The sequence below is a fragment of the Pelobates fuscus genome, chromosome 5 (genome assembly GCF_036172605.1).
Source record: "Pelobates fuscus isolate aPelFus1 chromosome 5, aPelFus1.pri, whole genome shotgun sequence".
NCBI lineage: Eukaryota > Metazoa > Chordata > Amphibia > Anura > Pelobatidae > Pelobates > Pelobates fuscus.
This window is the reverse complement of record NC_086321.1, coordinates 107,284,544-107,312,381: the sequence shown is the minus strand read 5'-3', so window position 1 is coordinate 107,312,381 and position 27,838 is coordinate 107,284,544. Positions and strand designations below refer to the sequence as shown.

At 42.3% G+C, this 27,838-nt stretch overlaps 1 protein-coding gene across 1 annotated transcript in view; it reads right to left on the bottom strand.

Moving 5' to 3' along the window:
* Positions 1–745: 745 nt before the first annotated feature.
* LOC134612556 (zinc finger protein 474-like) overlaps positions 746–27,838 on the bottom strand; it is a 41,366-nt gene continuing 14,273 nt past the window's right edge. The window contains exons 3-4 of the mRNA XM_063456940.1: positions 10,649–10,829; positions 746–1,096 (exon numbers count right to left, since the gene is read on the bottom strand). Of these exons, the coding sequence (XP_063313010.1) occupies positions 891–1,096; positions 10,649–10,829 (387 nt within the window). The 3' untranslated portion in view covers positions 746–890. The remainder of the gene's footprint in view (positions 1,097–10,648; positions 10,830–27,838) is intronic.

Below are 27,838 nucleotides of genomic sequence, written 5' to 3'. Positions count from 1 at the left end.
TGTAGTAATGGGGCACATAGGGTGTTTACATGTGTTAAACCTAGAATTGTGGTATTTTTGGGGGTTTGAGTGGTTAATGTTTAGACTAGAGAGAGAATATATTTATGGTTTTGGGGGGGTGAAAATTAAGGGTTTGAAAAAGTGGTGTTTAGAGTATAAGACTTAAAGAATGGAATATAGACTTGAGTTTGAATGGATAATTGCAAAGTTCTCTCCCTCCTATCAGTGCTTGTTAAGCTACAGGAACTGTCAAACAGTTTGCATCCCTCAATGCTGTCCATGATCCTCCAGCCATTTATTTAATGAGGTTGTTAGTGGACAGATAGGAAGTGATCCCTTCCACTTCCTGTCCAGTCTCATGCACAGACACTGGAGGAACTGGTACAGCACTGATGTTTACACCTTCTTCAACTGTTCCAGCAGCTCCGCTATCAAACATAGGAGGCTGAGTGGACTACAGAGGACACATGTCAATGCTTGCTGTGATTATGTCTCACCACCACCCACTTAATCTGCAAAAAGGCACATTACAAGTGCTGAAAAATAGTGCCTGTAGCAAGTGCTAACTCTGCCTAATGGGAAATTCAGCCTTGTCTTTAAACCTATAGTCTAAATGTACACAATTCAGTAAACAGTTAATTTAATATACTTTGGACCTGATGCTTAAATATCCATTATATATATATTGTTCTTTACCGTACATATGGGCATGACAAACTGCAGGTGTGAAAATTAATATCTTTATTAAAGTAATAGTGATTTTAACACTTACATAAACATCACAACACAATACAAATTCTTTGCACCAGTTAAATGGTGACCAAATGTCTGCATATGTAATCTCAACATATCACATGTTATCCTTAAGCCATGCTTACAAACCAGAGACTTTATTGTTCCCTTGGTGACTTTATGACATTATCATGCAGGGCTGTGACTCTGGCTACTTTGGTTTTTTTCGGTTTACAGGACCGCTGGTGAACGAGGAGTCTGTCTGGCAGGAATGTACGTCCACAAATTTCACATGGAAGCAACTGGTTCTGGGCACTCTGCCAGGCAGCCTCATTTAAAGCACCAACATCATACGAACCTTTAGCTGAGGAGAACAAAAAGAAAGGTGGTCATTTTTCATTTTAGAAAAACAATGTAGGAAAATATTTTCAGGAAATACCTGCTGACCAAACACTAGCATAACAAGACACTGTGCTTGAACAAGATGTTCTGGGTTTTTTCTCCTGAGAATTAATTGAAAATAAAAATGAATTTTGTTTATTCTGCATTGTTCAGAGAGGAATGTTCTAGAATCAGCTATGTCTTGTTCACATTATTTACACAAGAAAAACAAGCAAGGCTATTTTATCTAAATATATATATTATTAGTACTATTATAGGACATAAAAAAAAAAAACTAGCACTAGGTTAATTTATTACTGTATATATTGTATTATAAATATTCCGTATTTGTGTTGTGAAACCATTCCAACCTTTACTAAATTCAAACGGAAAGTCTTAAATTTCCAAAACGTCTTGATTACTGTCTTTTTAATCTTAATCTTTTTGACTTTATATTTTAACTTCATGCATCCAGTCACACTATGGAAAAGTGTATATTTTATCTATATTTGCAGGAGATTTACAAAAACCTTATACCTGGGGAAATACTGAATCTGTTTCTTATTTTATAATATTCCAAAAATGTGAATTCACCAACAGGAAAGTCTTAACATTTCAAATATTCTTGGTTGCTGACTTTTTAATCTTTGTTTTGTTTTTATATATTAACTTAATGTAACCAGTCACATTATGGAAAGTGCTTTTTTTCCCAATTTTCAGGAGATTTACCTCGAGAATCAGTTGTGTTCCTTTCTGATTTTATTATATTCCAACAGAGTGAATTCATGAATAGACATGTGCAATTTGTTTCGTTCCGAATGTACATTCGGCCGAATTCCATGCAATTCGGATGCTTACGAATGTCCGAAGTTCGAATTGCCAAATTTCCGAAGTGCGGAACCGAATTGCCAAAGTTCCGAAGTAGGTTAGGGGTAGGGTTAGGGTTTAATCTTGACCTTTTTGACTTTATATTTTAACTTCATGCTTCCAGTCACACTATGTAAAAGTGTATATTGTATCTATATTTGCAGGAGATTTAAAAAAAAACTTATACCTGGGGAAGTACTTGAATCAGTTTTTTTATTTTATAATATTCCAAAAATGTAAATTCACCAACAAGAAAGTCTTAACATTTCAAATATTCTTGGTTGCTGACTTTTTAATCGTTGTTTTGTTTTTGTTTTTATATATTAACTTAATGTAACCAGTCACATTATGGAAAGTGCTTTTTTTTTTTTTTTAAGGAGATTTACTTCGAGAATCAGTTGTGTTCCTTTCTGGTTTTATAATATTCCAACAGAGTGAATTCATGATGAATAGGTGCACTGGCCTCAACCAGTATGAACAGAATAACTGGAATCCAAATGAATTAACTCCTATTTAGAAGTGGTACTTACAGTACAAGCCACCAGTATGTCCACCAGAACTCAAGTCTCTGCTATTATAGTAACAAAATGTAACAGAGTTGATACTGGCTGGCCCCACTGTGAAACGTCCTTAACTATTCAACTATGCTGTTATAGTAAATCCACAATTCTCTGGAAGCAGCTCAGTCAGCATCTAATAAATAATAAAATCCTAATTTATATTTCGTATAGTGCATTACATTTTTTTTTCTAAATGTAGTGATATTGAACAAGAACTTCAATAAAGATAACTATTTTAATATTCCTTTATTTTTATTTTTATTTATTTTTTATTGCATGCTGACAAAGGTGTTTCCAGAAAATTTAAGTTGAATGGTGATCAATAAGATTTTCCATAAAATACTTGCTGGAATCAAGATGATTGTTACATTACTCTATTAGGAACCATGGAAAATAGAAAATCTACAATACAATAACAACAGAAAAACATTGCAATAATGCTATAACTATTTAAAATGGTGAGTAAATGCAAAATTGTCACACTCACAAACCAAAATTGATTGTAGGCGTTATCATAAACCTCAGGACTTGTGGAGCATCATGGCAGATATAAAGGAGAAAAAATATAAAAATAATAGTGCAGAGTATCTTGATAAAAGTGAACACTTTAATATACAAACACACTTACAAAAATGAAGTGGAAAACAGGCACATCAATAAATCCAATCTCGGGATCCCTGGAATCAGGAACACCAAAATGACCAATATCCAGAATATAAAAAGATGTGAAAGTAAAAATAAAAATACAAAAAAAATAAAACCAAAGTCAAAAGTTCTGCACTAAAATAGAAAGCCCTACGCGTTTCGTTCAGTAACCTGAACTTCCTCAGGGGCAAGTGAATCTCCTAGTCTGCATGCAACGTCCTTCAAGTCCCGATCTCCTTTTAAACTCATCTGAGTTTGGCGCGCAGTAAGTCCCAGCCTATCCACAGCATACTTCCGGGTTCAGCATTTTCTATACTTCCGGGTGCGTCCCAATGACGTCACCGGAAATGCGACTCCGGTTTCATTCTTGGACTAAACCGGATATGATGATGCGTTCCATTCGGCAATTTTGCGTTCCACCACTCGTCAAGGGGGCGGAAAAGAACCATAATACAAAGAAACAATAATTACCAAATCGAAAATCGATCTCATATCCCATAAATTAAATAATTCACCAGGATATCAATAAACAAACCTTCCTCTATATAAAGTTATTTAAATACATAACACAAATAAAAATTAAAATAAAACAGCTTAAGACATATACATAAAGTCTTAAAGGAACAAACCCATCAAAAAATAAAACAGCTTAAAACATATATACGAAATCTTAAAGAAACAAATCTATCAAAAAATCATATATTAAAGAAAACAAACCAAATCAAACTCTACATTCAGCCCCCTTGGTTGCATAGTTTGCAAGGTGTATATCCAGTATCCCTCTCTTTTCCTCAATAGTAATCCAAGGTCACCGCCCCTTTCATCCAAAGACACTTGTTCAATAACAGTACATTGGAGGGTACTGAAATTGAAAAAAGGGCATTTATTACAGTGCACTGGCACTGAGTGTGTTACCATTTTCTTTTTGATATTATTTCTGTGCTCTTGGAATCTAATTTTAGCCTTCCTCCCCGTCCTCCCCACATATTGCAACCCGCATCCACATGTGATCAGGTATACAACATGTGTTGAGGAGCAGGACACCAAACTTTTGATTTTGAACTTCTTTTTGGTTTGAAAACTACTGAAACTCGAAACAACTTTATGTTGGTGATTGCAACTAATGCAGTTGCCACATGTATGGAAACCTATTTTATTAATGACCTTTTTATTCTCCAATCGGAAAGTGCTGGGTGCCAGGATTTGTTTAAAATTCGTTCCCTTCCTGAAAATGATTTTCGGAATTTGGGGGATCTGCATATTTAAATAGTCATCTTCAATTAATAGACCCCAATGCTTCTTAATGATTCTCTGTACATCAAAGGCCTTCGAGCTATACTGTGTATTAAAAGAGAAATCGAACATAGGGTTTCTAATGTCCGTCTTTCCTTTATTCATTAGAAGATCATTTCTATTTATGTTTCCCACTCTTTCAATCTCTGCATCCAGAAGTTCCAGACTGTATCCCTTTTCTAGAAAACGATTCTTCAAAACATCTGCTTGTGAATAAAACAGATCCAGATCACTGCAGTTCCTACGCATCCTAATGAACTGGCTCTTAGGAACCCCCTTGAGCCAGTTTGGATGGTGTCCGCTTGCAGTGTCAATAAAACTGTTTGAATCAGTAGCCTTAAAAAATGTTTTAGTCTTGATTGCTCCACCCTCAATGAAGATGGATAGATCAAGAAAATCTATACTGGAAATGCCTATCTTGGGTGTAAAGACCAAAGAAAGAGAATTTTGATTAACATACAGAAAGAACCTTTCTAATTCAACCAAAGGACCACGCCAGATCACCAGGACGTCGTCTATATAACGCCTCCAGAGCACCAAGTTTGCACCATATGGGTTGTTGGACCAGATAGACGATCTTTCCCAGTAGTCCATAAACACATTAGCATAACTTGGTGCAAACTTGGTGCCCATCGCCGTGCCCTTTACTTGAAGAAAAAATTCCTTGTTGAAACTAAAAAAATTATGGGTTAAAATAAACCGAATAGCATCCTCCAAAAAAAATCGAAAAGCAGGTGTTAGATTGACATCTCGTTCTAAATTATTTCTAACTGCCTCCACACCGAGATCGTGATCGATCACAGTGTAGAGAGAGGTCACATCCAAGGTAGCCCAAACAAAATCTTCCGCCCACTCAATAGATTCCAACTCCTGGATAAGATGTTTGGTATCCCTGAGGTAAGATTTTGCTCCCTGAGCATATTGTTGTAGATGGAAGTCAATATACTCAGATAACCTAGAGGTCAGAGAGTCTATGCCACTGATAATTGGCCGGCCAGGGGGTTTTTCTTTACACTTGTGTATTTTCGGGAGAAAATAAAAAGTGGGTACCTTAGGAAATTCCGAAAAAATAAAGGAGTAGGTAGACTCATCTAGAGTGCCTGATGTTTTAGCCGTATTTAAAAGGGTTTTTAACTCTCCATTAAACTTGAAATTCGGATTGTATGTTTTCTAGAAAAGGGATACAGTCTGGAACTTCTGGATGCAGAGATTGAAAGAGTGGGAAACATAAATAGAAATGATCTTCTAATGAATAAAGGAAAGATGGACATTAGAAACCCTATGTTCGATTTCTCTTTTAATACACAGTATAGCTCGAAGGCCTTTGATGTACAGAGAATCATTAAGAAGCATTGGGGTCTATTAATTGAAGATGACTATTTAAATATGCAGATCCCCCAAATTCCAAAAATCATTTTCAGGAAGGGAACGAATTTTAAACAAATCCTGGCACCCAGCACTTTCCGATTGGAGAATAAAAAGGTCATTAATAAAATAGGTTTCCATACATGTGGCAACTGCATTAGTTGCAATCACCAACATAAAGTTGTTTCGAGTTTCAGTAGTTTTCAAACCAAAAAGAAGTTCAAAATCAAAAGTTTGGTGTCCTGCTCCTCAACACATGTTGTATACCTGATCACATGTGGATGCGGTTTGCAATATGTGGGGAGGACGGGGAGGAAGGCTAAAATTAGATTCCAAGAGCACAGAAATAATATCAAAAAGAAAATGGTAACACACTCAGTGCCAGTGCACTGTAATAAATGCCCTTTTTTCAATTTCAGTACCCTCCAATGTACTGTTATTGAACAAGTGTCTTTGGATGAAAGGGGCGGTGACCTTGGATTACTATTGAGGAAAAGAGAGGGATACTGGATATACACCTTGCAAACTATGCAACCAAGGGGGCTGAATGTAGAGTTTGATTTGGTTTGTTTTCTTTAATATATGATTTTTTGATAGATTTGTTTCTTTAAGATTTCGTATATATGTTTTAAGCTGTTTTATTTTTTGATGGGTTTGTTCCTTTAAGACTTTATGTATATGTCTTAAGCTGTTTTATTTTTATTTTTATTTGTGTTATGTATTTAAATAACTTTATATAGAGGAAGGTTTGTTTATTGATATCCTGGTGAATTATTTAATTTATGGGATATGAGATCGATTTTCGATTTGGTAATTACTGTTTCTTTGTATTATGGTTCTTTTCCGCCCCCTTGACGAGTGGTGGAACGCAAAATTGCCGAATGGAACGCATCATCATATCCGGTTTAGTCCAAGAATGAAACCGGAGTCGCATTTCCGGTGACGTCATTGGGACGCACCCGGAAGTATAGAAAATGCTGAACCCGGAAGTATGCTGTGGATAGGCTGGGACTTACTGCGCGCCAAACTCAGATGAGTTTAAAAGGAGATCGGGACTTGAAGGACGTTGCATGCAGACTAGGAGATTCACTTGCCCCTGAGGAAGTTCAGGTTACTGAACGAAACGCGTAGGGCTTTCTATTTTAGTGCAGAACTTTTGACTTTGGTTTTATTTATTTTGTATTTTTATTTTTACTTTCACATCTTTTTATATTCTGGATATTGGTCATTTTGGTGTTCCTGATTCCAGGGATCCCGAGATTGGATTTATTGATGTGCCTGTTTTCCACTTCATTTTTGTAAGTGTGTTTGTATATTAAAGTGTTCACTTTTATCAAGATACTCTGCACTATTATTTTTATATTTTTTCTCCTTTATATCTGCCATGATGCTCCACAAGTCCTGAGGTTTATGATAACGCCTACAATCAATTTTGGTTTGTGAGTGTGACAATTTTGCATTTACTCACCATTTTAAATTGTTATAGCATTATTGCACTATGTTTTTCTGTTGTTATTGTATTGTAGATTTTCTATTTTCCATATTAATCTGAGGACTGTGAGGAGTCCTTATCTACAAGACTTCAGTACAAGGGTAATTGTTTTTAGAGTTTTTCTCTATCTATTTGCCCACTAAGTGTGTGTCTTTTCTTTTCCACGCTCTGGTGTATCTGGACATTTCTGTATTTAGTTATCTATTAGGAACCAAGCTAGATTCATAAGATCAACAAGAGTATAAAACCCCAACACCTGTCCCATATATGTACACAACTTTCCAACTAAATAAGATCTTTGTGAAGATTATGTCGTAAGTTAATACAAAAATTTAGAGAAACTAAGAACACGATTATGTGACATGCGTGACATGTATGTAAAAAACAACCAATGAATATTCAGGCATCTGATACAACTATTCTCTGCTTACAATGCAGAATATATATTTGCATTTTACTTACAGACAATGAGATCCTTTTAGTTTTTTGTGTATGGTCAAATAAAAATGTGCCATATGCCCTGTTTTAATGGCTTCTCACTCTATAGAGCAGGGGTAGGCAAGCGTCGGCATTTCAGGTGTTGTGGAATGTCGAAGGTTGCATACCCCCATTATGCATTATGGCAAAGCATCAGGGGAAATGAAGTACACAATATCTGAAGTGCCGAAGGTTGCCAACACCTACTGTAGAAAGTGTTGCAGTATTTACAGTAGCTGCTTGGAGTATTTCTTCTGTGCCAGATTTGCATATTCTTAATGTAATATTTTTTTTTTACTAAATACGTTTTATTTCTCTTTTTTTGAAGACAGAACGCATTTAAAAACCATTAGGATCCAATGTCTGGTTTTTCTTTTTTTTTTTTTTTTTTTTGTTCTCCAAGATTTATTTTGTATACAGCTAATTCTACCACCCTTTAAACTTCTATTAATCATGAAGACTAATTACTTTCTGTAAATTCGTATGTTTAGTGTCATCACAAATTGAATAATGATAGCTATAATATAAACACGTATTTCTTGGCTACAATAGCATGGCTGTAAATACATGTATTAATATTCCTCCTGACTGTATAATTCAAAATCCTGGTTATAACAGCTAGTAATGTTAACTGAAGGAGTGCCTATAAAATGAAAATAATGTGTGTTTTTTACAGAGCTGTATTAATAATGTGCCATGTATGTGTAATTGTAGTGTTTGCAATCTATGCATGAATGTGACTGCCCTCCAGCATTGGCCTATTGTGAACTAACAGAGCCAATGATGTATCTTTCTAATTGGGATGTCTCATTTCCCAGCAGTTGTAGTTAGATGCCCCCAGGATGTGCTTAACCCTGCTTTGTTCATTATAGAACCCTACAGCCAGCTTGGCATCTCTTTCCAATTGTTTATATTTTGTTTATTTTCTCTCTCTTTCTCACTTTTATTTACATGTCCTCTACAGTGTATCCTTTCCCTGGATGTGTATTTCAACATTTATATCAATATTTTGCTGGTTTTCTTGATTAAAAAAATATATATTTTTTTATAAAGCATGATGTTGAACTGTTGCTATTTCTACCATATTGCACTCTACAGCAGCCACTGGCCATTTAAATTATTTGTTAATCGGCATGTATGTCTAAATATGAACTAAAAGCATCCTAATAACCACAGAGAACCAATGAATAGACTCCTCACCCGGTACAGAACTTAAGCAGGTGGAGTATCTCAATCTACTTTCCATTCCTGACACTATAAAACGTGTAATGGTGTGATGTGAAAGGGGTCCCCAAACCTAGGTCAAAAAATATTGTATCTTATTTTAATCACTTCATGTCAGATAATGCATCTGAACTGTCATGGTATCAAAGGATTTGCCTTAACTCTTGTCCTGAATAGGCTGATAAGGACTTAGTCATATGTCTTACTACACTACAATATAATACAGAACCAGATACAGTCTATACCCATGGAGCTATAGGTCCATTCTATGTACAGTGACTCCTGCAAAACATACCACAAAGGAAATCTCAGTGCCATTGTAAGTGTGTGCGTCTTATTTTTGTTTCTGACTCTATATCATTATTATTATGACTCTATATTATTATTCCAGAATAATGCTAACACTATATCACAGAGATAGATTTAAAGGAACATTACCAACCCCATAACAGCAACAATTCAGTGAAATTTATACCGGGCAGTATTGTCAAGGCTCCATTTTACCTATGTGGACCAACCATTGAAAGTATGGGCACTATTTCTCTCAATGGGCAGATAGTGATAGGCTGAGAGTGTCAGCTTTATGTGCGCATGGAGAGATTATTTGGTTTGGCCAAAACATTTTTCTGAAAACAAAACATTTTTCGGGACAACTGGATTTTTGCCAAATGTCGATTCAGCTTGGCAGAATTTCAGCACTGAAAACACAGTTCAGGAACCGAATCAGACATCAGTGTACTGCAAAATATATGAGTAATCTAATAATAACAACTTTCCCGCCATTTTGTTTACAGATCAAGTGAGACAGAGTAACAAATAGAGGGAAAAACAGGAGGAGATGTAAAAAAAAAAAAGATATTGATATAAATTCATATATATATATATATACACATATTTATTAAATATATCAGTTTTGATTTTTTTTCTTATTATTTGATCTGTGAATAAAATCAGCATTTAGTGACCGTCTTCTAACCATCGATAATCTTTTTTACCCATCAGTAATCTCTTTTTTTCATGCCATGGGTGGAATTCAGAAGCACGACAAACAATGAACATTGGTTTGATTCGGGTACTTTTTTTGCTCATTGTTTGCAAATTTATCCAATCACGCGACTGTCTTAAATTGGGATGAAATGCAGTTCAGACTAAAATGAATCTTCATGTCACTTGATATTCTTAGCCTATCACTGTTCACCCAGCAAACCTTCCTCATACTGTGTCAGCCTGGAGGAAGGAAGTAAAGGGGCAGCATTGTTGGGTGCTGGGGATCATGTTGGTAGTTTACCAGTATAAAATTGGTTTAACTCCTGAAGATAAGACAGTGTCCATGCACTGCTGCCCCCATAACAATGTCGTTAAGCTGAAGTTGCTGTGGGGGTGAGAGTGTTCATTTTAAACTTAATTTTAAAGCTTTCTTTATATACTATGAGTATTTACTATTCCTTTTATTGACAAATGTGCCACTCAATAAATATTTTTTCTCTCATGTTGAATTTATTAGTCTTCGTCAGAGCAACATGCATGTGCACTTAAATTAACTTATGACCTATAGTTGATGAGCAGAAAGACAAACAGACAAAGAAATGAAAATTGTTGCCATTATTCATACCTCCAATTGGTCTAACCTCTGGCTTTTTAGGTTCAGGTCGTTGTAAATTCTTGGGTAATTTTTCATTCTCCAGATGCCATTTTTTTAAGCACTGAGGCTCGTGGATACTGATAGATTTAGTGCCAAATTCACGTCCGCAGATGTAGCAGACAACAGTTGGAGGCTGTTTTACCACCGGGGTCTGAAAATAAAAGTTCTGTTTTATAAATCATAATACATCAGTCTTAGCATGCATTGAATTTGAAAACAAACGTTGACTATATTATAATGCAAAAAGAACAGACTTTTTTAGAATGTTATTTGCCTGTAGGAATAGCCTTTCTTTTCCAAAGACTCTTGGTACCAGTTTTAATGCACCTGGATGTGTTTCAGTGGTGGATTTATTTAGTTTTACATTTTTTCTGTGCTAGGTCACTTATCATTCTTACATAGATCCTGAATTTAGAATCTGCTACCTTTGTCACATAATAGCCTGCCTTCATTTAAATATCACTCATTTGTAAAACATCATTGATCTGATCTGTATGTGTGTCAGTGTGTGCATCTGTTTGTCTGTGTCTTTGTATCTGTATGTGTGCCAATGTGTGTATATGATTATCTGTATGTGTGTGTGTGTGTGTGTGTGTGTCTTTGTATATGGATGTGTGTCAGTGTGTGCATCTCTGTCTGTTTACCTGTATGTGTGTCAATGTGTGTATCTGTATGTGCATCTGTTTGTTTGTGTAGCTGCATGTGTCAGTGTGTGCATCTGTATATCTGCATGTGTGTCAGTTTTTGTCTCAAACGCACAAATACTGCTCAGTGCTAAATACAATCCTGAAAGAATAGGCAAATGTCAGCGCTAAGTTTTACACCCTTTAAAACTGTTCCTCCAGGTCCACTATAAGGCTGACTGAACTACAGAAGGTATGACCAATGCTCCTTGTACTTATCTATCTTACGAGCCTATTTAAGCTCCAAAGGGCATATTATACATGCTGAAAACAGGCACCCCTAGTGGTAGGGCACCTGTATTCAGGTGCCTACTCTGCCTAATGGGAAATCCAGCCTTGCATACAAATATAAAGATAAACAAGATGAACTACGGAGGGAGAATGTCTCCTGAGAAAAAAGAAGTGGTGTTGCTATATTCTGAGCCACACATAGATTCTAAACATATTCTGCAACCAAAGCCAAAGAAAATATATACTGTAAACATGCATCAATGTCAATTACTGCATGGCTGAATGTGTTAGAGACACATATATTCAAGAGAAGTGAGAGTGCTCTGATTTACTAGCCAACCAACCAGAGAGTTCTTGGTCATATATACTGAGCATAGGATGGGAAGCCTATAAAAGGTCTTCCCAGCTGGGAGCACTCATTCTGCAGGGAGCCTACCAGGGGTGAAGATTGATTATTTTTTGTTCCAGTAGGTTTTTATTTTTGCAGCTTTTTTTTATTATTGTTTTTTTTTTTTTTGTTTTCTTGATATTTTGGCATTTGCGCCTTTTATATTTTTTATTAGTGGCTTTGGGAATTATGGGTCTTTTATTTGTCTTTTTTTGGGAGTGGAGAAAAGATGATTTTTTTTTTTTTACAGGTTTTAGATTTTTTTTAGTCCCCTCTTCGCAATTATTAATGTGATGGATCATGGGGGTATGTAGGGACTTTATTTTAGGGGATGGCTAGAGGACCTCTTACCACTCAGGGTGGACTTAATATTATTTGGGGGTAGACAATTGCATGTCCATCCCCCAATTTATAATTAAGTAGGACCCCCACCCACCGACTTGGTGGGGGTAGTGGGTATTGTCACAAATGCACCCTACTCCAAGCATGCACGCAGCTTGGTTCTGGTGGTAAAAGTGTTAAACTTAACTATTTGTCTGCACTAGACCGGGAATCATTTTTAAAAATCCCCCCTTATCACCACCCACACTTAATTATAACAATAAAATATCGCTGTTTTATAACGCTGCCACCACCAAGATAATTTATAGATGGGTGCCTTCATGTTTCGGAAGCAGGAAAAATGGGCAAGTGAAAAGCCTAAATGACTTTGACAAGGGCCAAATAGTGATGGCTAGAGGACTGGGTCAGAGCATCTCTAAAATGGCAAGTTTTGTGGAGTTTTCGTGCTATGCAGCAATTAGTACCTACCACAAGTGGTGCAAGGAAGGACAACCAGTGGACCAGTGTAAGGGTCCTGGGTGCCCGAAGCTCATTGATGCGTGTGGGAAGCGAGGCTAGCCTGCCTGGTCTCTTTGTTGAAAGAGTTAATGCTGGTCATTATTATTATTATTGCCCTATATAAAGCGCCAACAGATTCCGTAGCACTTTACAATATTATAAGAGGGGGGATTTAACTATAAATAGGACAATTACAAGAAAACTTACAGGAATGATAGGTTGAAGAGGGTCGTGCTCAAACAAGCTTACAGTCTATAAGAGGTGGGGTATAAAACACAACAGGACTTGATAGAAACGTGTCAGTACACACAATGCATTGCAGTTTGCTGCTTATGGGACTGCGTAGCCACAGACTGATCAGCATGCACATGATGACCCTTGTCCCCATGGCATACTAAGGGGGGGGCAGGTGGGGTGGTCCACCCTGGATGCCACTCACTAGGGGGGGTGCCATGATGACCAGGGCCAACTTCAGGATGTGTGAACTGTGCAGCCGCACAGGTCGCCATGGCAGGCGACATAGCTCACACATGCAGGGACAGGCAGCTGAATTACTTCAAAACCACACTGGCCCCACGGTAGGAAATTGGGGGAGGGGCTAAAATATGGAGGTGGAGCCAATTGCCAATTGACAGCATGGGCGGAGCTTAACACAGCCCCCACCTGCTGCCGTTACTGCTGCTCGTGTGTGTGTGTGTGTGACTGGCTGCATGTGAGTGTGTGTGTGTGACTGGCTGTATGTGACTGTGTGTGTGTGTGTGTAGGAATGCACCTCAATTCCAAGGCTCAAGCTACAGATGCCATTTGGTCCAGTCTGTATTAAAATTGGCTAACTTGGATCATGATATGCTTTATGTGTAAATTAACTTTGTCCTACATTCAGTTCTCTTTCTTACAACAACTAGCCCCCACCGGAGTACTTCTGTAAACTGCTTATCTTTTGACATTTAGAAATATGTCTCCTCCTACATTCCTTTCCTTGAAAGCAAGCATGTATAACTGTTACTGTATAAAGCTGATCTTCCCCAATTAAAGCTAGAAGCAATTCTTCTGGATTCACAACTATCACGTGTCGTGTGCCTTATTGCTTCTCCAAGCGCTTGAATTGATTTAAAACATAATTAAAGGATGATTTATCCTTGACACTGGCTGCATGTGACTGCGTGTGTGTATGTGTGACTGGCTGCATGTGACTGGCTGCATATGACTGTGTGTGTGTGTGTGACTGGCTGCCTGTAACTGTGTGTGTGTGACTGCGTGTGACTGTGTGTGTGTGTGTGTCTGTGTCGGTGCCCTGCCAGAGTGATAGGAAGGTGCACACTGAGTGTGCACTTCCTGTCAGTCCGGCCGGGTACAGGAAACAGAAACTCCTGAAGGGGGGTAAGAAGAAGAAGGGGCAGTAAGAAGAAGAAGGGGGGAGTAAGAAGAAGAAGAGGGGGTAAGAAGAAGGGGGAGCAATAAGAAGAAGGGGGGAGTAAGAAGAAGAAGGGGGGAGTAAGAAGAACAAGGAGGGAAGTAAGAAGAACACAGGGAGGAGGGGGGTAAGAAGAAGGGGGGAGTAAGAAGAAGAAGGGGGGAGTAAGAAGAACAAGGAGGGAAGTAAGAAGAACACAGGGAGGATGGGGGGTAAGAAGAAGAGGGGGTAAGAAGAAGGAGGGGAGATAAGAAAAAGAGGGGGGTAAGAAGAAGAAGGAGGGGAGATAAGAAAAAGAGGGGGAGTAAGAAGAAAAAGAGGGGGGAGTAAGATGAAGAGTGGGGAGTAAGAAGAAGAAAGGGTAAGAAGAAGAAGGGGGAGTAAGAAGAAGGGGGTAAGAAGAAGTAGGAGGGGGTAAGAAGAAGAAGGGGCAGTAAGAAGAAGAAGGGGGGTGTAAGAAGAAGAAGAGGGTGTAAGAAGAAGGGGGGAGTAATAAGAAGAAGGGGGAGCAATAAGAAGAAGGGGGTGTAAGAAGAACAAGGGGGAGTAAGAAGAACAAGGAGGGGAAGTAAGAAGAACACAGGGAGGAGGTGGGGTAAGAAGAACACAGGGGGGTGAGGAGATCACATGGAGGGGGGGAGAGAGAAGAACACAGGGAGGGTGGAGGGGGGGGAATGATAAGAGCACAGGGAGGGTGGGTGAGTGTGAGAAAAGACCGCTAGGGGAGGGTAGGGGGAGAGGAGAGACCACTAAGGGGCAGGGGAGAGCTCTAAGGGACAGAAGCTCTATATGACAGGGGGCAAGACAGGGAGCTCTTTCACACTACGCGCACACACACACATTGCTTCCCTTACACACAGAGAAACACACAATGCATCCATTACACACACACACAATGCAACCCTTACACACAAAGACAATGCATCCTTTGCACACATACACAGAAACACACAATGCAAACCCTTACACGCACATGCAAACACACACACTGCTTTTCTTACATACACACAGAAACACAATGCATCTCTTACACTCTATGCACACACATACAGATACACACCTTGCATCCCTTATGCATACAAACACAGATTCACACAATGCATCCCTTACACACAACCAGAAACACACAATACATCCCTTATATACAAATACACACTGCTTCCACTACACACAAACACACTGCATCACCTACACAAACTGGTATCCCTATACACTACATACCATAAACACACATATTAGATCCTCTACAATAACACATAACACATCCCCTACACACTCCAATCCCTGTGAGCGACCTCATGGGTGGGTGGAACATATAAGTGGACTTATGAGTGGGCCTTATGGGCATACTCACCGTCAGGCCCTGGGGCCCAGACCTTGAGCTGTGTAAGGGGCCCAAAAAAAATGGAGCTGCTTCCAATTCTCCCAGAACATTGAATTTTGTGACCACAGTTGCAAACAGCCTCCAGAGATCCTGTTCTACACCAGACCAGTGGAGCCAAACTGCAGCCCATCAGCATCCTCATCGTGTTGTAAGTAGGCAATCTAGTATATTATTAGTGACACTAATCTATAATTTACCTCACATTAAAGGGACACTATAGCTTAATGAAGTGGTTCTTGTGTCTATAGCTGGTCCCTGCAGGCTTTTTAATGTAAACACACACTGTGTGCAGCACTGGCGTTAGTTCATATGGCAGATCATATGGGTGGGGCATTGTAATGTCACATGGGGGGGCGACAAATGGATCTAAAACATTTTTGTGATGTCACATGGAGGGGGGGAGGGGGAGGCATGGGAGTGAGAGAGAGGAGGAGGCATGATTTAATCTTACAATAAATCCTCTAAGCAAACCTTTATAAATTTGGGGGGTCAGCTCTGTTTCCACAGTTTATTGGTGTTTACTCTGATGTCTGTATTAATATGGAGGGATTTCTAAGTAGTAACATCAGTGTGTGTCAGCAGGGCTAGCCGTTGGGGTGTGCACGCTGTGCGGTCACGCAGGGTGCCATGACAACAGTGGCGCCCGGCGGCCAACACAGCTCACATGTTGGGTACACTAGCACATTTAATTTAAAGGATTCGCTGGTGGTCCACTGGTGCGCACCAGCAGTAGGTGCAGTCAGATCATAGCCTCTCCCTCGTGGTTCCGGCGCTCAGTCAGAGCACAGGCTCACAGATTCTCAGCCTGCGCCATAATTTTTTTTTTTTTTTTTTAATTTTTACGCTGTGCCCATGTCCCATTTTAGAGTATTTTACCAGGCTATATAATCCAAATACCCCATAAAGCCATACCATTTCTTAAAGAAGACATCCCAGGGTATTTCAAAAGGCATATTTTGAACCTTAGCGTGGGATCATTTTTCCGCTAGCTTGTACCAGGTGTAGTGGTAATAAGCGTTTTTTCTGCCTTTTTGACACACAAAGTGAGTTTGCACAGTATATTTTGCAAACCTTATGTATACTACCACTGTATAATACCTCATATGTTGCTCAGCTATGTCTGCTGTGTACAAAAATACCCCCGTATGTACCTTTGCCAGGTATATGTGGACATCGGAGGGGCACATTTGGGACACAGCCATTCCATTTTTTTTTCAAACTTTAAATTTTTACGCTGTGCCCATGTCCCATTTTAGAGTATTTTACCAGGCTATATAAACCAAATACCCCATAAAGCCATACCATTTCTTAAAGAAGACATCCCAGGGTAGTTCAAAAGGCATATTTTGAACCTTAGCGTGGGATCATTTTTCCGCTAGCTTGTACCAGGTGTAGTGGTAATGAGCGATATTAAATGTATTTTTTTACTTTTTAAAACGCTCAGTTAGTGAGTCAGAGCACAGGCTCACAGATTCTCAGCCTGCGCTCTGACAACATTGAAAGTCAGAGCCGTGAAGGAGCGGGTATGGCAAAGAGCTACTGATAAGCATAACATCAATATCCGTTATAAAACCAGGAAAAGGTGGGCATGGATGGTGAACTGATTTGGTGGTGCAATGGGTCACTTGACTTGTTTTGCCCCCCAGGCCTAAGGCTGCCAGCCCTCCCCTGCCTGTGACAGTCTAACTTTGACTGTGTAATGCTGCCCGTAACTGGGTGTGTGTGACTGCCTGCTTTTGTAGACGGGGCAGGGGTTTTGTACTTTGACAGGGGGCGGGGCTTAACACAACACCCACCCGCTGCTGTCTCTGCTGCTCATCTAGGGAAAGCAAGAAGGAATTTCTGCTTCTCCAACTTAGATTCCAGGGGTAGCTATAAGGGGGGCTGAACAGGATATTTGGGGAAGGGGGTGCAGAGGTTTTGTAAAAGGGGGCAGGACAGGGGTTTTGTAGTCAGGTTAACACATTTTACAAATCTGTGCAATACATAAAAAAAATAGAAAGAAAACATTTTAAAAAAAATGTGTGGGTATTTTGGAGGGTGGATTGCAGGGGGGTAAGGGAGCTGCCAAAATAAGGATCTACCCGGGTGCCAAATGCTCTAGGTACGCCCCTGACCTGTCCACCACAGAAGGCACTATGAAGGGGACCTACACGATATTAGACTATTGGTTTTAATGTTGTGGCTGACAAGGAAAATTTTTCATTTTTCTTTATTACTATATTGTGCTATCTAAGTACATTTAAATACTACTTTCCAGACACCCAAATACTTAGATTATGGTGTTTTTTATTTTTTTTAACAAGTCATGTGGTAATGAAGGGGTTAATAAAATGATAGGGCATTATTTCTTACACTCCAAATCAGAACAACAGAAGTCTAGAGAAAAAGCCTTTGCAGCTGGTTTGGAACTGGAAGGAGTATAATTTTCAAGTACAAAATTAGTTTTAGGGAATTGCGTTTTGGCAAACTAAACATTTTGTGTCTGCAACTGAAACTCATGTTACCCCTAGAAAGCTACGAGAGAGCTTGCACATGTTACTTCTAAGTAGCGTTAAGGAAACTTCTTGCACCATAACCGATACAAGAAACAAGTGGTTTTTGGGATTTCAGCCTGCCAATAGTTTGTGAAGCTAAATGGAAGGTTTTATTTTTTAAACAACAAAATAAACTAGGATTATCAAAAGAGAGTACATTATATACCCTGGAATTGGAACTTAACATTTTGTACAGTACACCATTTCTTTACTTGTGATTCCAGTAAAGCCATTAAAGTCCTGAAATGCCCATGTGGAGTTACATATACTGGACACGGCTCAAGAGCTGTCAAGTTCATTTTAAGCATAGAAGAAAAGCGTGCATTGTGAAAGGAAAAAGATCATATAACACATGTTGGCAAAAAGACTGCTGGGTATTTCAAAATGCAAAATAAAATGACTTCATTACATAATCCTTAACCCCTTAAGGACAGAGCTTCGGAAGCTTGTCTTTCACTTTATGACAACGGCATTTTTTGCATTTTTTGCTGTTTGCGTTCAACTGCAATTTGCATTTAACTAATTTATTGCACCGACGCATATTATATACCGTTTTTTAAAGGACAGAAAGGACTTTCATTTGATGTAACATATATATATATATATATACATGCTTATTTATTAAAAAAAAATACAGAAAAATGCAAAAAAATGAAAAATTTTGATTTTTTTTTACAGTTTTTGCAATAATAATGTGTGCCTAATTAGTGCAGGTTAAGGAAAGTAATTAAAAATAAATTCATTTAGTTGTTCTGATTTACAGAATATATAATGTGTCTGGGATTTTAAGTTTTTTTTGGTAGTTACAGGTCACAAAGCACAAGGAGTAAAATAAACTTTTAATGTGGAGCGATTTTAGAATTTGGTATGTTTGTCTTGTAAGCTTAATAGCCATAAAAGAAAACAAAATTGCCACACAAAAGTATATACTTATATAAAGTAGACACAACAGGCTATTTACCTAAGGTTCTTTTTTTTTTTTTGTAAATATCTTTTTATTCGTATTTTGGGGTTGCATGTATTTTCATGAAACGTAAATAACAGTGTGGACACGCAGGTCCAGTCTGTAAAGAAAACAAAAAAAATATGCAACGAATATTTATGCTGGGGGTACAAATTACCCCTATCAACTATACTTATTTCTACCTAAGTGGACTCGCAGGTCCTTTTAGTTTGCCTGGGAACAGGGCTGAGCGTGTCTCCGGCTTCCCCTTGCATGTGCCGTGATTATGGTTTTGGCCGACTCTGGGGTTTCAGGGGTGTGTAGCCGGGGTCTCCCGGTTCATAGGTGGGAGCCCTTCTCTTCGTGGTATGAGGGAGAGGGAGTCGAGGGGGTTCTGTTCGTCGGGCTCGGCTGATGGCTAAAGGTATCTCAGGATGTCGTCCCTGACTTACTGCTTCAGTCAGTCCCCCTTCCCCAATATCTCTCTGCTATGTGGGCTTAGTGTATCTCTTCGGTGTGTCCGCCTCCCCCTATACCGATTTGGTACATAGCACTTTACCCCACTTGGTAGTCAACCACTGCCTGGAGAGCCTGATTTCTGATGCCTGTCCCTGTCTGGCCTTGCAATCTAGCATATTCCTTTTACTTAGTTAGTGCACGCATCTCCGTTCCCTGGTTCCCGGGAGGGGGAGGGGGTGGGGGGGAGGAGGGGGGGCAGGGGGGGTCAGGTATGTAGGAGGGGGGAGGGGGGGGGGGTCGTGTCTCCAGGTGTGTGTCGGAAGTGTCGTCCGCGTCTATGACTGTTAGCGTATCAAGTCTTGGAAGTCTGGTTTACCGGTCGTTAGGATCCAATGGGTCCAGATGGTCTGGTACGTTTGTGATTTCCCCTCTGCCTGTAGGGTGAGCTCCTCAAGCGTTCTGAGTTCCTCCATACGTTGGAACCAGTGTGCCATCGGGGGAGCGTATTGTTTTTTCCAGAATACTGGAATCAGGCTTTTAGCCACATTGAGGATTCTGACCGTAAGGGATTTCTTGTATACGGATGCTTTGGTTTTGGTGTGGTGTAATAGGAGTGCTGCAGGGTCCTTCGGTGGTGGGGTGTCTGTAAATCTCTGGATGATTTTGTGTATGTGTTCCCAGTAGGGTTGGATAAGTGGACATTCCCACCAGATGTGGATGTAGGTTCCTGTGTGGCTTGTGCACCTCCAGCATGTATCGTCTGTTGTGGGGTCGTAAGTGTGTGTTTGGAGCGGGGTGCGGTACCATAGGCTCAATGTTTTTTAGGCTGTCTCCTGTGTCCCGCTCGACGAAGAGCAGTGGAGTGTGAGTGTGCAAATCTTGTCCCATTGGGCTGTTGTGAATGTGGTGTTAAGTGCTGCTTCCCATTTTCCCATGAAGCTTGGGGGTGGCCTCCTCCTCAGTTGCATAAGCATACCATAGAGAACGGAGATGCCCTTCGCTAGGGGATCTGGGTCCATGCAGATGTCTTCGAATTCCGTCAATGATCTGGTGGCGTTATGTGTATGGAATAGTGTGTGCGTGAACATGTGTAGTTGGCGGTACCTAAACTGTAACATGAATGAGTTATGTGCATTCCCTGTCATTGCTTCGAGGGTTTTAAGTTGTCCACTGGTGGTCGCGTGGTGGAGTCTCGGAGTCTCCTGTGTCAAGAGTCTAGTTAGCGTCTTTGGTTCCATCCCCGGAGGGAAGTTCTCATTGTGGGTCAGTGGAAGTAGTGGGGATGGAGTGGTGGTGAGTGTTAGTGGGATGGCTATTCTGTGCCAGACTTGCATTGTGGCCTTAATTAGGGGGTGTGGAGCCGCCAGTCGTCTGCCCTGTGGATGGTCTAGCCAGGGGAGGATCGAGATGGGTTTGCCTATCAGTGCCGATTCTATGTCTTTCCAGGGTTTGGGTACACCTGTTTTGGTCCATTCCACTACTCGTTGAATATGCGAGGCATAAAAGTATCTTTTAAAGTCAGGGAAGGCTAGCCCTCCCTTCTCTTTCGGTAGCGTAAGTGTGTCATGTTTTATCCTTGCCTTAAGTTTGTGCCAGGCGAATTTGAGGGCCATGGACCTGAGGGAATTAAAAAAGGCTTCCGGGATGGCGCACGGGACCGCCTGGAACAGGTACAGCACCCGTGGCAGGATGTTCATCTTGAGTACCCCTATTTTCCCGAACCATGAGAGCCGCACCTGCTCCCAGTCCCGAAAGTCCTTTCGGAAGATGTCTAGTAGCGGTTGGAAATTAGCTGCGTAGAGCTGGGTGGGATCTCTTGGGATGTTCGTCCCTAAGTATCGCAGGGTTGTGCCTGACCACTGGAACGGGAGTTCCCGCTTCAGGGTTGTGGCCGTGTGTGCTGGTATTGAGATATTAAGTATGGTAGATTTGGAGTAATTGATCTTGAAATTCGACAGTACCCCGTACGTGTCGAATTCCTGTAGTATTGCTGGCATTGTGGTTTCTGGTTCGGTGACAAAGAATAGCAAGTCATCAGCGTATGCTGCTACTGAGTGTCGTTTCCTCCCCACCACTAGACCTGGTATTAGAGGGTTGTTGCGGATTGAGGTCAAGAATGGTTCCAGGGCTAGTATAAATAGGAGGGGTGAGAGGGGGCAGCCCTGTCTAGTCCCATTCATTATCGAGAAGGGGTCTGTGAAGGCTCCGTTGACGCATACTCGCGCCGTTGGTGTGGAGTAGATGGCTCTAATCCAAGACATCATGGATGGGCCCATCCCCAGCCGCTCTAGCACTTGGAACATAAAGTCCCATGATATTCTGTCAAAGGCCTTCTCTGCATCGGTTGAGAGCAGGAGAAGGCCCGTGTTACTGATTGTAGCAGCATGGATCAGGGCCAGTGTCCTGGTCGTGTTGTCTCTCGCTTCCCGATGTGGGGTGAAACCTACTTGATCCTCGTGGATCAGGTCCGGGAGGTAGGCCTGCAATCTCTGCGATAGTACCTTGGTGAAAAGTTTGATATCGCAATTGAGCAGAGATATAGGCCGGTAACTGGCACACAATTCAGGGTCTTTCCCCTCTTTAGGGATTAAACTAATGTTCGCCGCCAGGGACTGCGGCGGAATGTGGTTCTCGTCGCGAATCGCGTTGAGGGCTACCAGAAGGCGTGGGAGAAGGAGTTCGGGGAAAGATTTGTAGTACCTAATCGGGAGCCCATCCGGGCCTGGGCTCTTGCCCTGTTTGGTTTGTTTAAGGGCCCCTGTTAGTTCTTGAAGTGTGATGGGTTCGTCTAGTTCCGTGCTCGCCTCTTGTGTCAAACTGGTGCCTATACGTGATTGTAGGTAGTGTGTTATGCGGGCTTTCTTGTCTGTTAGTTCCCTCTCTGTCAGGTGTGATTCTAGTGAGTATAGGTCCGCGTAATAGGTCCGTATGGTGTCGGCCATGTCTCGTGGCATGTTCTGGAGGTGACCCCGTTTGTCCCTGATTTTGGGGATGTATGCTGTCGATCTCTTCTTGGCAATCATGCGGGCAAGGAGGGCTCCACATTTGTTGGCGTTAGTATGGAAGAACGCCTTGGAGTGAGTGTATGCTCTATGGTAATTGGTGTTGAGGAGGGAAGAAAGTTCCCTGCGTAGGGCTGTCAGTTGTGCCCCGTCTGATGGAAGGTGGGATTGCTTGTGGGTGTCCTCTAATTTGCGAATGTCATTCAGTAGGGTGGTGAGTCTGGCGGTTTTTGCTCGTTTGAGGGCAGCACCTTTAGCTATAAAATGTCCCCTCATCACGCATTTGTGGGCTTCCCACAGGCAGAAGGGAGTGGTGTCAGGGGTGTCGTTCTCTGCGAAGTATTGTGTCAGTCGCGTTTTCGCTTCTGTCTGGGCTACTGGGTCGTTTAGGAGGTAGTCGTTTAGTCTCCAGTTATTGCATGTGGGTCTGAATAGCGGGGATGTCAGTGTCAGTTGGATTGGGGCATGGTCCGACCAGGTGGCCGTACCTATTGTGGATCGTCGGATTTCTGTCAGGTAGTAGTGTGGTATTAAAAAGTAGTCTATTCTTGAGTAGGTGCCATTGGGGGTCGAGTAGAAACTGTAATCACGGTCGTCTGGATGAGTCGCTCTCCAGCAGTCTACTAATCGGTGGACATGAAGGGTTTTGTCAATGTCCTTCAGTATGTGTCGGGGTATCGAGGAGGTGCCTGTGGATGTGTCGAGGTGTGGATTCAGGGCTACGTTTAGGTCACCCCCTATAACCAGACAACCCGTGGCGAACTTTGTTATAGTTCTGGTCACGGAGCCTAGGAAACGGTGCTGGCGTCTGTTGGGGGCGTAGAGGCATGCGAACGTGTAGGGTCGGTCTGCTACCATTCCCTTGACACAGACGTAGCGCCCCTGTGTGTCCCTTAGGACGTCGGTGGGGTCGAAATGTAGGGATTTGTGTATTAGGATCGCCGTACCTTTAGTTTTCCCTTCCGGGTTGTTGCTGAGGAAACATTGTGTGTATCTGTGGTCCGTGAGTTTAGGGGCTTGTCCCTCCTTAAAATGTGTTTCCTGGATTAGGACAACCTGTGCCCTTTGGCTGTGAAAGTGTCGGAGTGCTGTGGAGCACTTTTCCGGCACATTCAGGCCTTTTGCATTTATGGAGAGGAGGTTAATCTCCGCTCTCTTGTGGGTGGTATATGAGTGCGAGGTCATGTCGTCTCCGGATTGTCTGTACGTGGGGAGGGGTAGGTAGGTGTGGTTGGGGGTGCGGGGGGGGGTGGGTGACGGGAAGGGTACGCTATCGGCGTTCGCCTGTAGCTGCCTCTCTCCCTCTCGGGTCCCCGGGACGGGAGCTGCGCGCTCACAAAAGCAACAAAATAAAACCGTGAACAATCAACAGTTTAACCAACTATACAACCTACTAAGGTGAAGGTGTGGGCTAGGTGGGAGCCGACTCGGCCGAACCAGTCGGTCCAGTCGGGTCCCCCCGCCGTGAACTGTACACCCCTGTCCGGTGGGAACGTGGCCTATCTCTTTCCTTCCCCTCTGGTCGGTCTCCGTCTGGGGGTCGGAAGTCTAGGTGGTATATGAGCGTGTCCTTCCAGAGGACTATGTATGGGAGACTTCTGTCTGTCCTGTGTCCTCCTTCCTTGCCCTTCTAAAGATTGTCTTGCCAGCCTCAGCGGTCATTATCGTGTGGGAGACCCCTCCCTCGGGGTTCCCGTTACTACTAGGGTGACCGGCCTGTTCTGCTTAGCCATGGCGGTCTCGGATAATCTGTGAATTTCTAATGTCCCTCATCGCATGTCCCCAATCTGGCCCGGGGGTCTGGAAATTGTGTAGTTTTGGTCTAGGAGTTCGGGTGGGGAGCCCGTAGGTATACCGTGGCATGTATCCGGGTAGTGGAGGCCCTGGGGAGGGGGGGGGGGGGAAAGAGGGCCAAAGCAGGAGTAGGGGGATGGGGCCCAGTAGCTCAGGTAATGGAGGTGGCCTCTCTGGGTTATGCATTCAGGGGGGAGGGGGGGGGGGGGGGAACCAACAATCCCTTCCCTGGCCACCCTCCAAATCCCCCTCCCCAAACAGCCAAAGTGTCCCATTGGTCAGTCCAGGCCCCGGTAGTCCCACTTCAAGAAGAGTCCCTGGTGCATATCAAGTCCCCAGCCCGCTCCCCCTCCCCCCCCCACCCCAGCAATGCAGCAAAAAACACAAAGAACAGTGTCCCTATGTATTGTCTGTGTGTTTGTGTGGCCAAGGGCCTAGGTGGATGTAGTTATAGTTACGTGCTCCGCCGGCCCCTCTTCGTCTTCGTGGTCTCTTGGCGCGGCTAGTGGATTGCTCCGGCCGGTCTCGCAGTTTCCGTCCGGGTCCTCTGTCGGCGCTGTGATTGTGGCTGTCCCCGTGGTGGTGGCGGAGGGCCGTTATAGTAGTCAAGTGGATCCGGCCAATTCATCTGGAGCGGGGGCAGGTGGAGTTCGTCTGTGAGATCTTCCAGATCTTGTGCAGTACGGATCTGCCGAGGGCCGCCGGTAGTGCTGGCAACAAGGCCTGTCGGGAATGTCCATCTGTACCTGATGTTCTGGTTGGCCAGAGCTCTGGTCAGCGGTTTCAGAGCTCTGCGGTATCCCAGGGTGGCAGGGCAGAGGTCTGGAAACAATTGAAGCTGTTGTCCGTTGTGTGTGACCTCCTTTCGGTTGCGGGCCTCGTGTAGGATCTCTTCTTTCAGGGCATATACTTCCAGGCAGCAGATCACATCTCTTGGCGGGGCCTCTGGTGGGCCTCTGGGTCTAAGCGCCCTGTGTGCCCTAACGAATGTTATGGAGGTCCCTTCAGGGCGGTTCAGGAGGCCATTAAATATAGTCGTGAGCAGGCCCGTTAGCTGCGCGGGGGTCTCTTCCCCTTCCTGTAGACCCCTTATCCGTATATTATTTCTGCGACCCCTATTGTCTAGGTCCTCTATATGTCGTGCCATGGCCTGCATTTGGGTCAATTGTATAGCTTGGGTCTGTGTCTGGGAGGTTTGTGCTTCTGCCAGTTTATCGTGGTCTGCCTCTATTCGGGCCATGCGGTCCGCCATACCTTGTATGTCTTCTCTCATTAGTTGAAGGTCTGCCCTGATGGATACCTGAAGGGCCGTGTTAGCGGTCGCCAGGTCTGCCCGGGTGGGTAGTTCTTTCAGGAGGCTTAGCCAGTCCGGTGGTGGGGCTGCCATGTGGTCTCCTCTCTCTGGGGAGTGCGAGGTGGGAGTAGAGGCTTCAGACTGCAAGTAGGCCTCCGAGTCCGCCTGGGAGGTCGGGTCAGGTGTCGCGGTCAGGAACTGCCGCATGGAGGCATGCATCTGAGCTTGGCGGGTCCCCGAGGGTCTGGGGGTACTCCCTGGTTTAGAGTGTTTTCCCATAACGGGGTGAGGCGGCAGATATTAGGCTGTTTTCGGGCTTGGTCGGAGGAGCTCGAGGTTTATGCGACCATTCCGTTCCGCTGCCAGGCCACGCCTCCCTACCTAAGGTTCTTTTGACACTTTCTACGTAGCCATTTTACCGCCAACCTCTGCTAAATATTGGAGTAAAATTGTGTTTTTTGGGGGTTTTCGCACACAAACTTATAACAAAGAACTTCTCATGTGTATTTTGTAAAGTTGGTGTGTGCTATTCCTGTACAAAGTTTTATTATGTGTTCAGTTACTTCTGCTGAGTACAACGGTACCCCCATTGTATGTCTTTGGCACTATTTCGTGAAGCTACAGTGCCATATAGGAGACCTGTCCTTTTCAGTATTCAGAGTAGAATTTTGAGAGACGGATTTAATGAGCCTATGCTTCCATTTGGGGTATTATAACAGTTTGACTGTTCAAAAAAACCCCACAAAGGCCTACCATTTGTAAAAGTAGACACTCCAGGGTATCTCATAAGGTGCATATTGTGCCTTAACATGCCCCCATTTATTTACCATTACATGCCAAAGTATGTGGTAAAAAATAATTTTGTGCATTTTTTACATACGGATTGCATTTTTGCTGGGCATTTTGTATATTTCATATGTGCCACTAAGTTCAAACCCCCCAAATTATGCTCAGCTAAGTCTTCTGAGTAAAAGGACACCCCCATTGTATGTCTATGGCACTGTTTCGTGAAGCTACAGTGCCATACAGGAGACCTGTCCTTTCAGTATTCACAGTAGAATTTTGAGAGACGGATTTAATGAGCCTATGCTTCCATTTGGGGTATTATAACAGTTTGACTGTTCAAAAACACCCCACAAAGGCCTACCATTTGTAAAAGTAGACACTCCAGGGTATCTCATAAGGTGCATATTGTGCCTTAACATGCCCCCATTTTTTTACCATTACATGCCAAAGTATGTGGTAAAAAATAATTTTGTGCATTTTTTACATACGGATTGCATTTTTGCTGGGCATTTTGTATATTTCATGTGTGCCACTAAGTTCAAACCCCCCAAATTATGCTCAGCTAAGTCTTCTGAGTAAAAGGACACCCCCATTGTATGTCTATGGCACTATTTTGTGAAGCTACAGTGCCATATAGGAGACCAAGCCATATCAGTTTTTACCGAACTTTGAATTTTGACGCCGGGCCTATGTGCAATTTCCAAGCATCTTCGCAGGTTTTAAATTCAAACTACCCCACAAAGGCCTACCATTTCTTAAAGTAGACACCCCAGGGTATTTCAAAAGGCATATTTTGAACCTTAGCGTGGGATCATTTTTCCACTAGCGTGTACCAGGTGTAGTGGTAATAAGCGTTTTTTTCTGCCTTTTTGACACACAAAGTGAGTTTGCACAGTATATTTTGCAAACCATATGTGTACTACCACTGTATAATACTTCATATGTTGCTCAGCTATGTCTGCTGAGTACAAAAATACCCCCATATGTACCTTTGCCAGGTATATGTGGACATCGGAGGGGCACATTTGGGACACAGCCATTCCATTTTTTTTTCAAATTTTTAATTTTTACGCTGTGCCCATGTCCCATTTTAGAGTATTTTACCAGGCTATATAATCCAAATACCCCATAAAGCCATACCATTTCTTAAAGAAGACATCCCAGGGTATTTCAAAAGGCATATTTTGAACCTTAGCGTGGGATCATTTTTCCGCTAGCTTGTACCAGGTGTAGTGGTAATAAGAGTTTTTTCTGCCTTTTTGACACACAAAGTGAGTTTGCACAGTATATTTTGCAAACCTTATGTGTACTACCACTGTATAATACCTCATATGTTGCTCAGCTATGTCTGCTGAGTACAAAAATACCCCCGTATGTACCTTTGCCAGGTATATGTGGACATCGG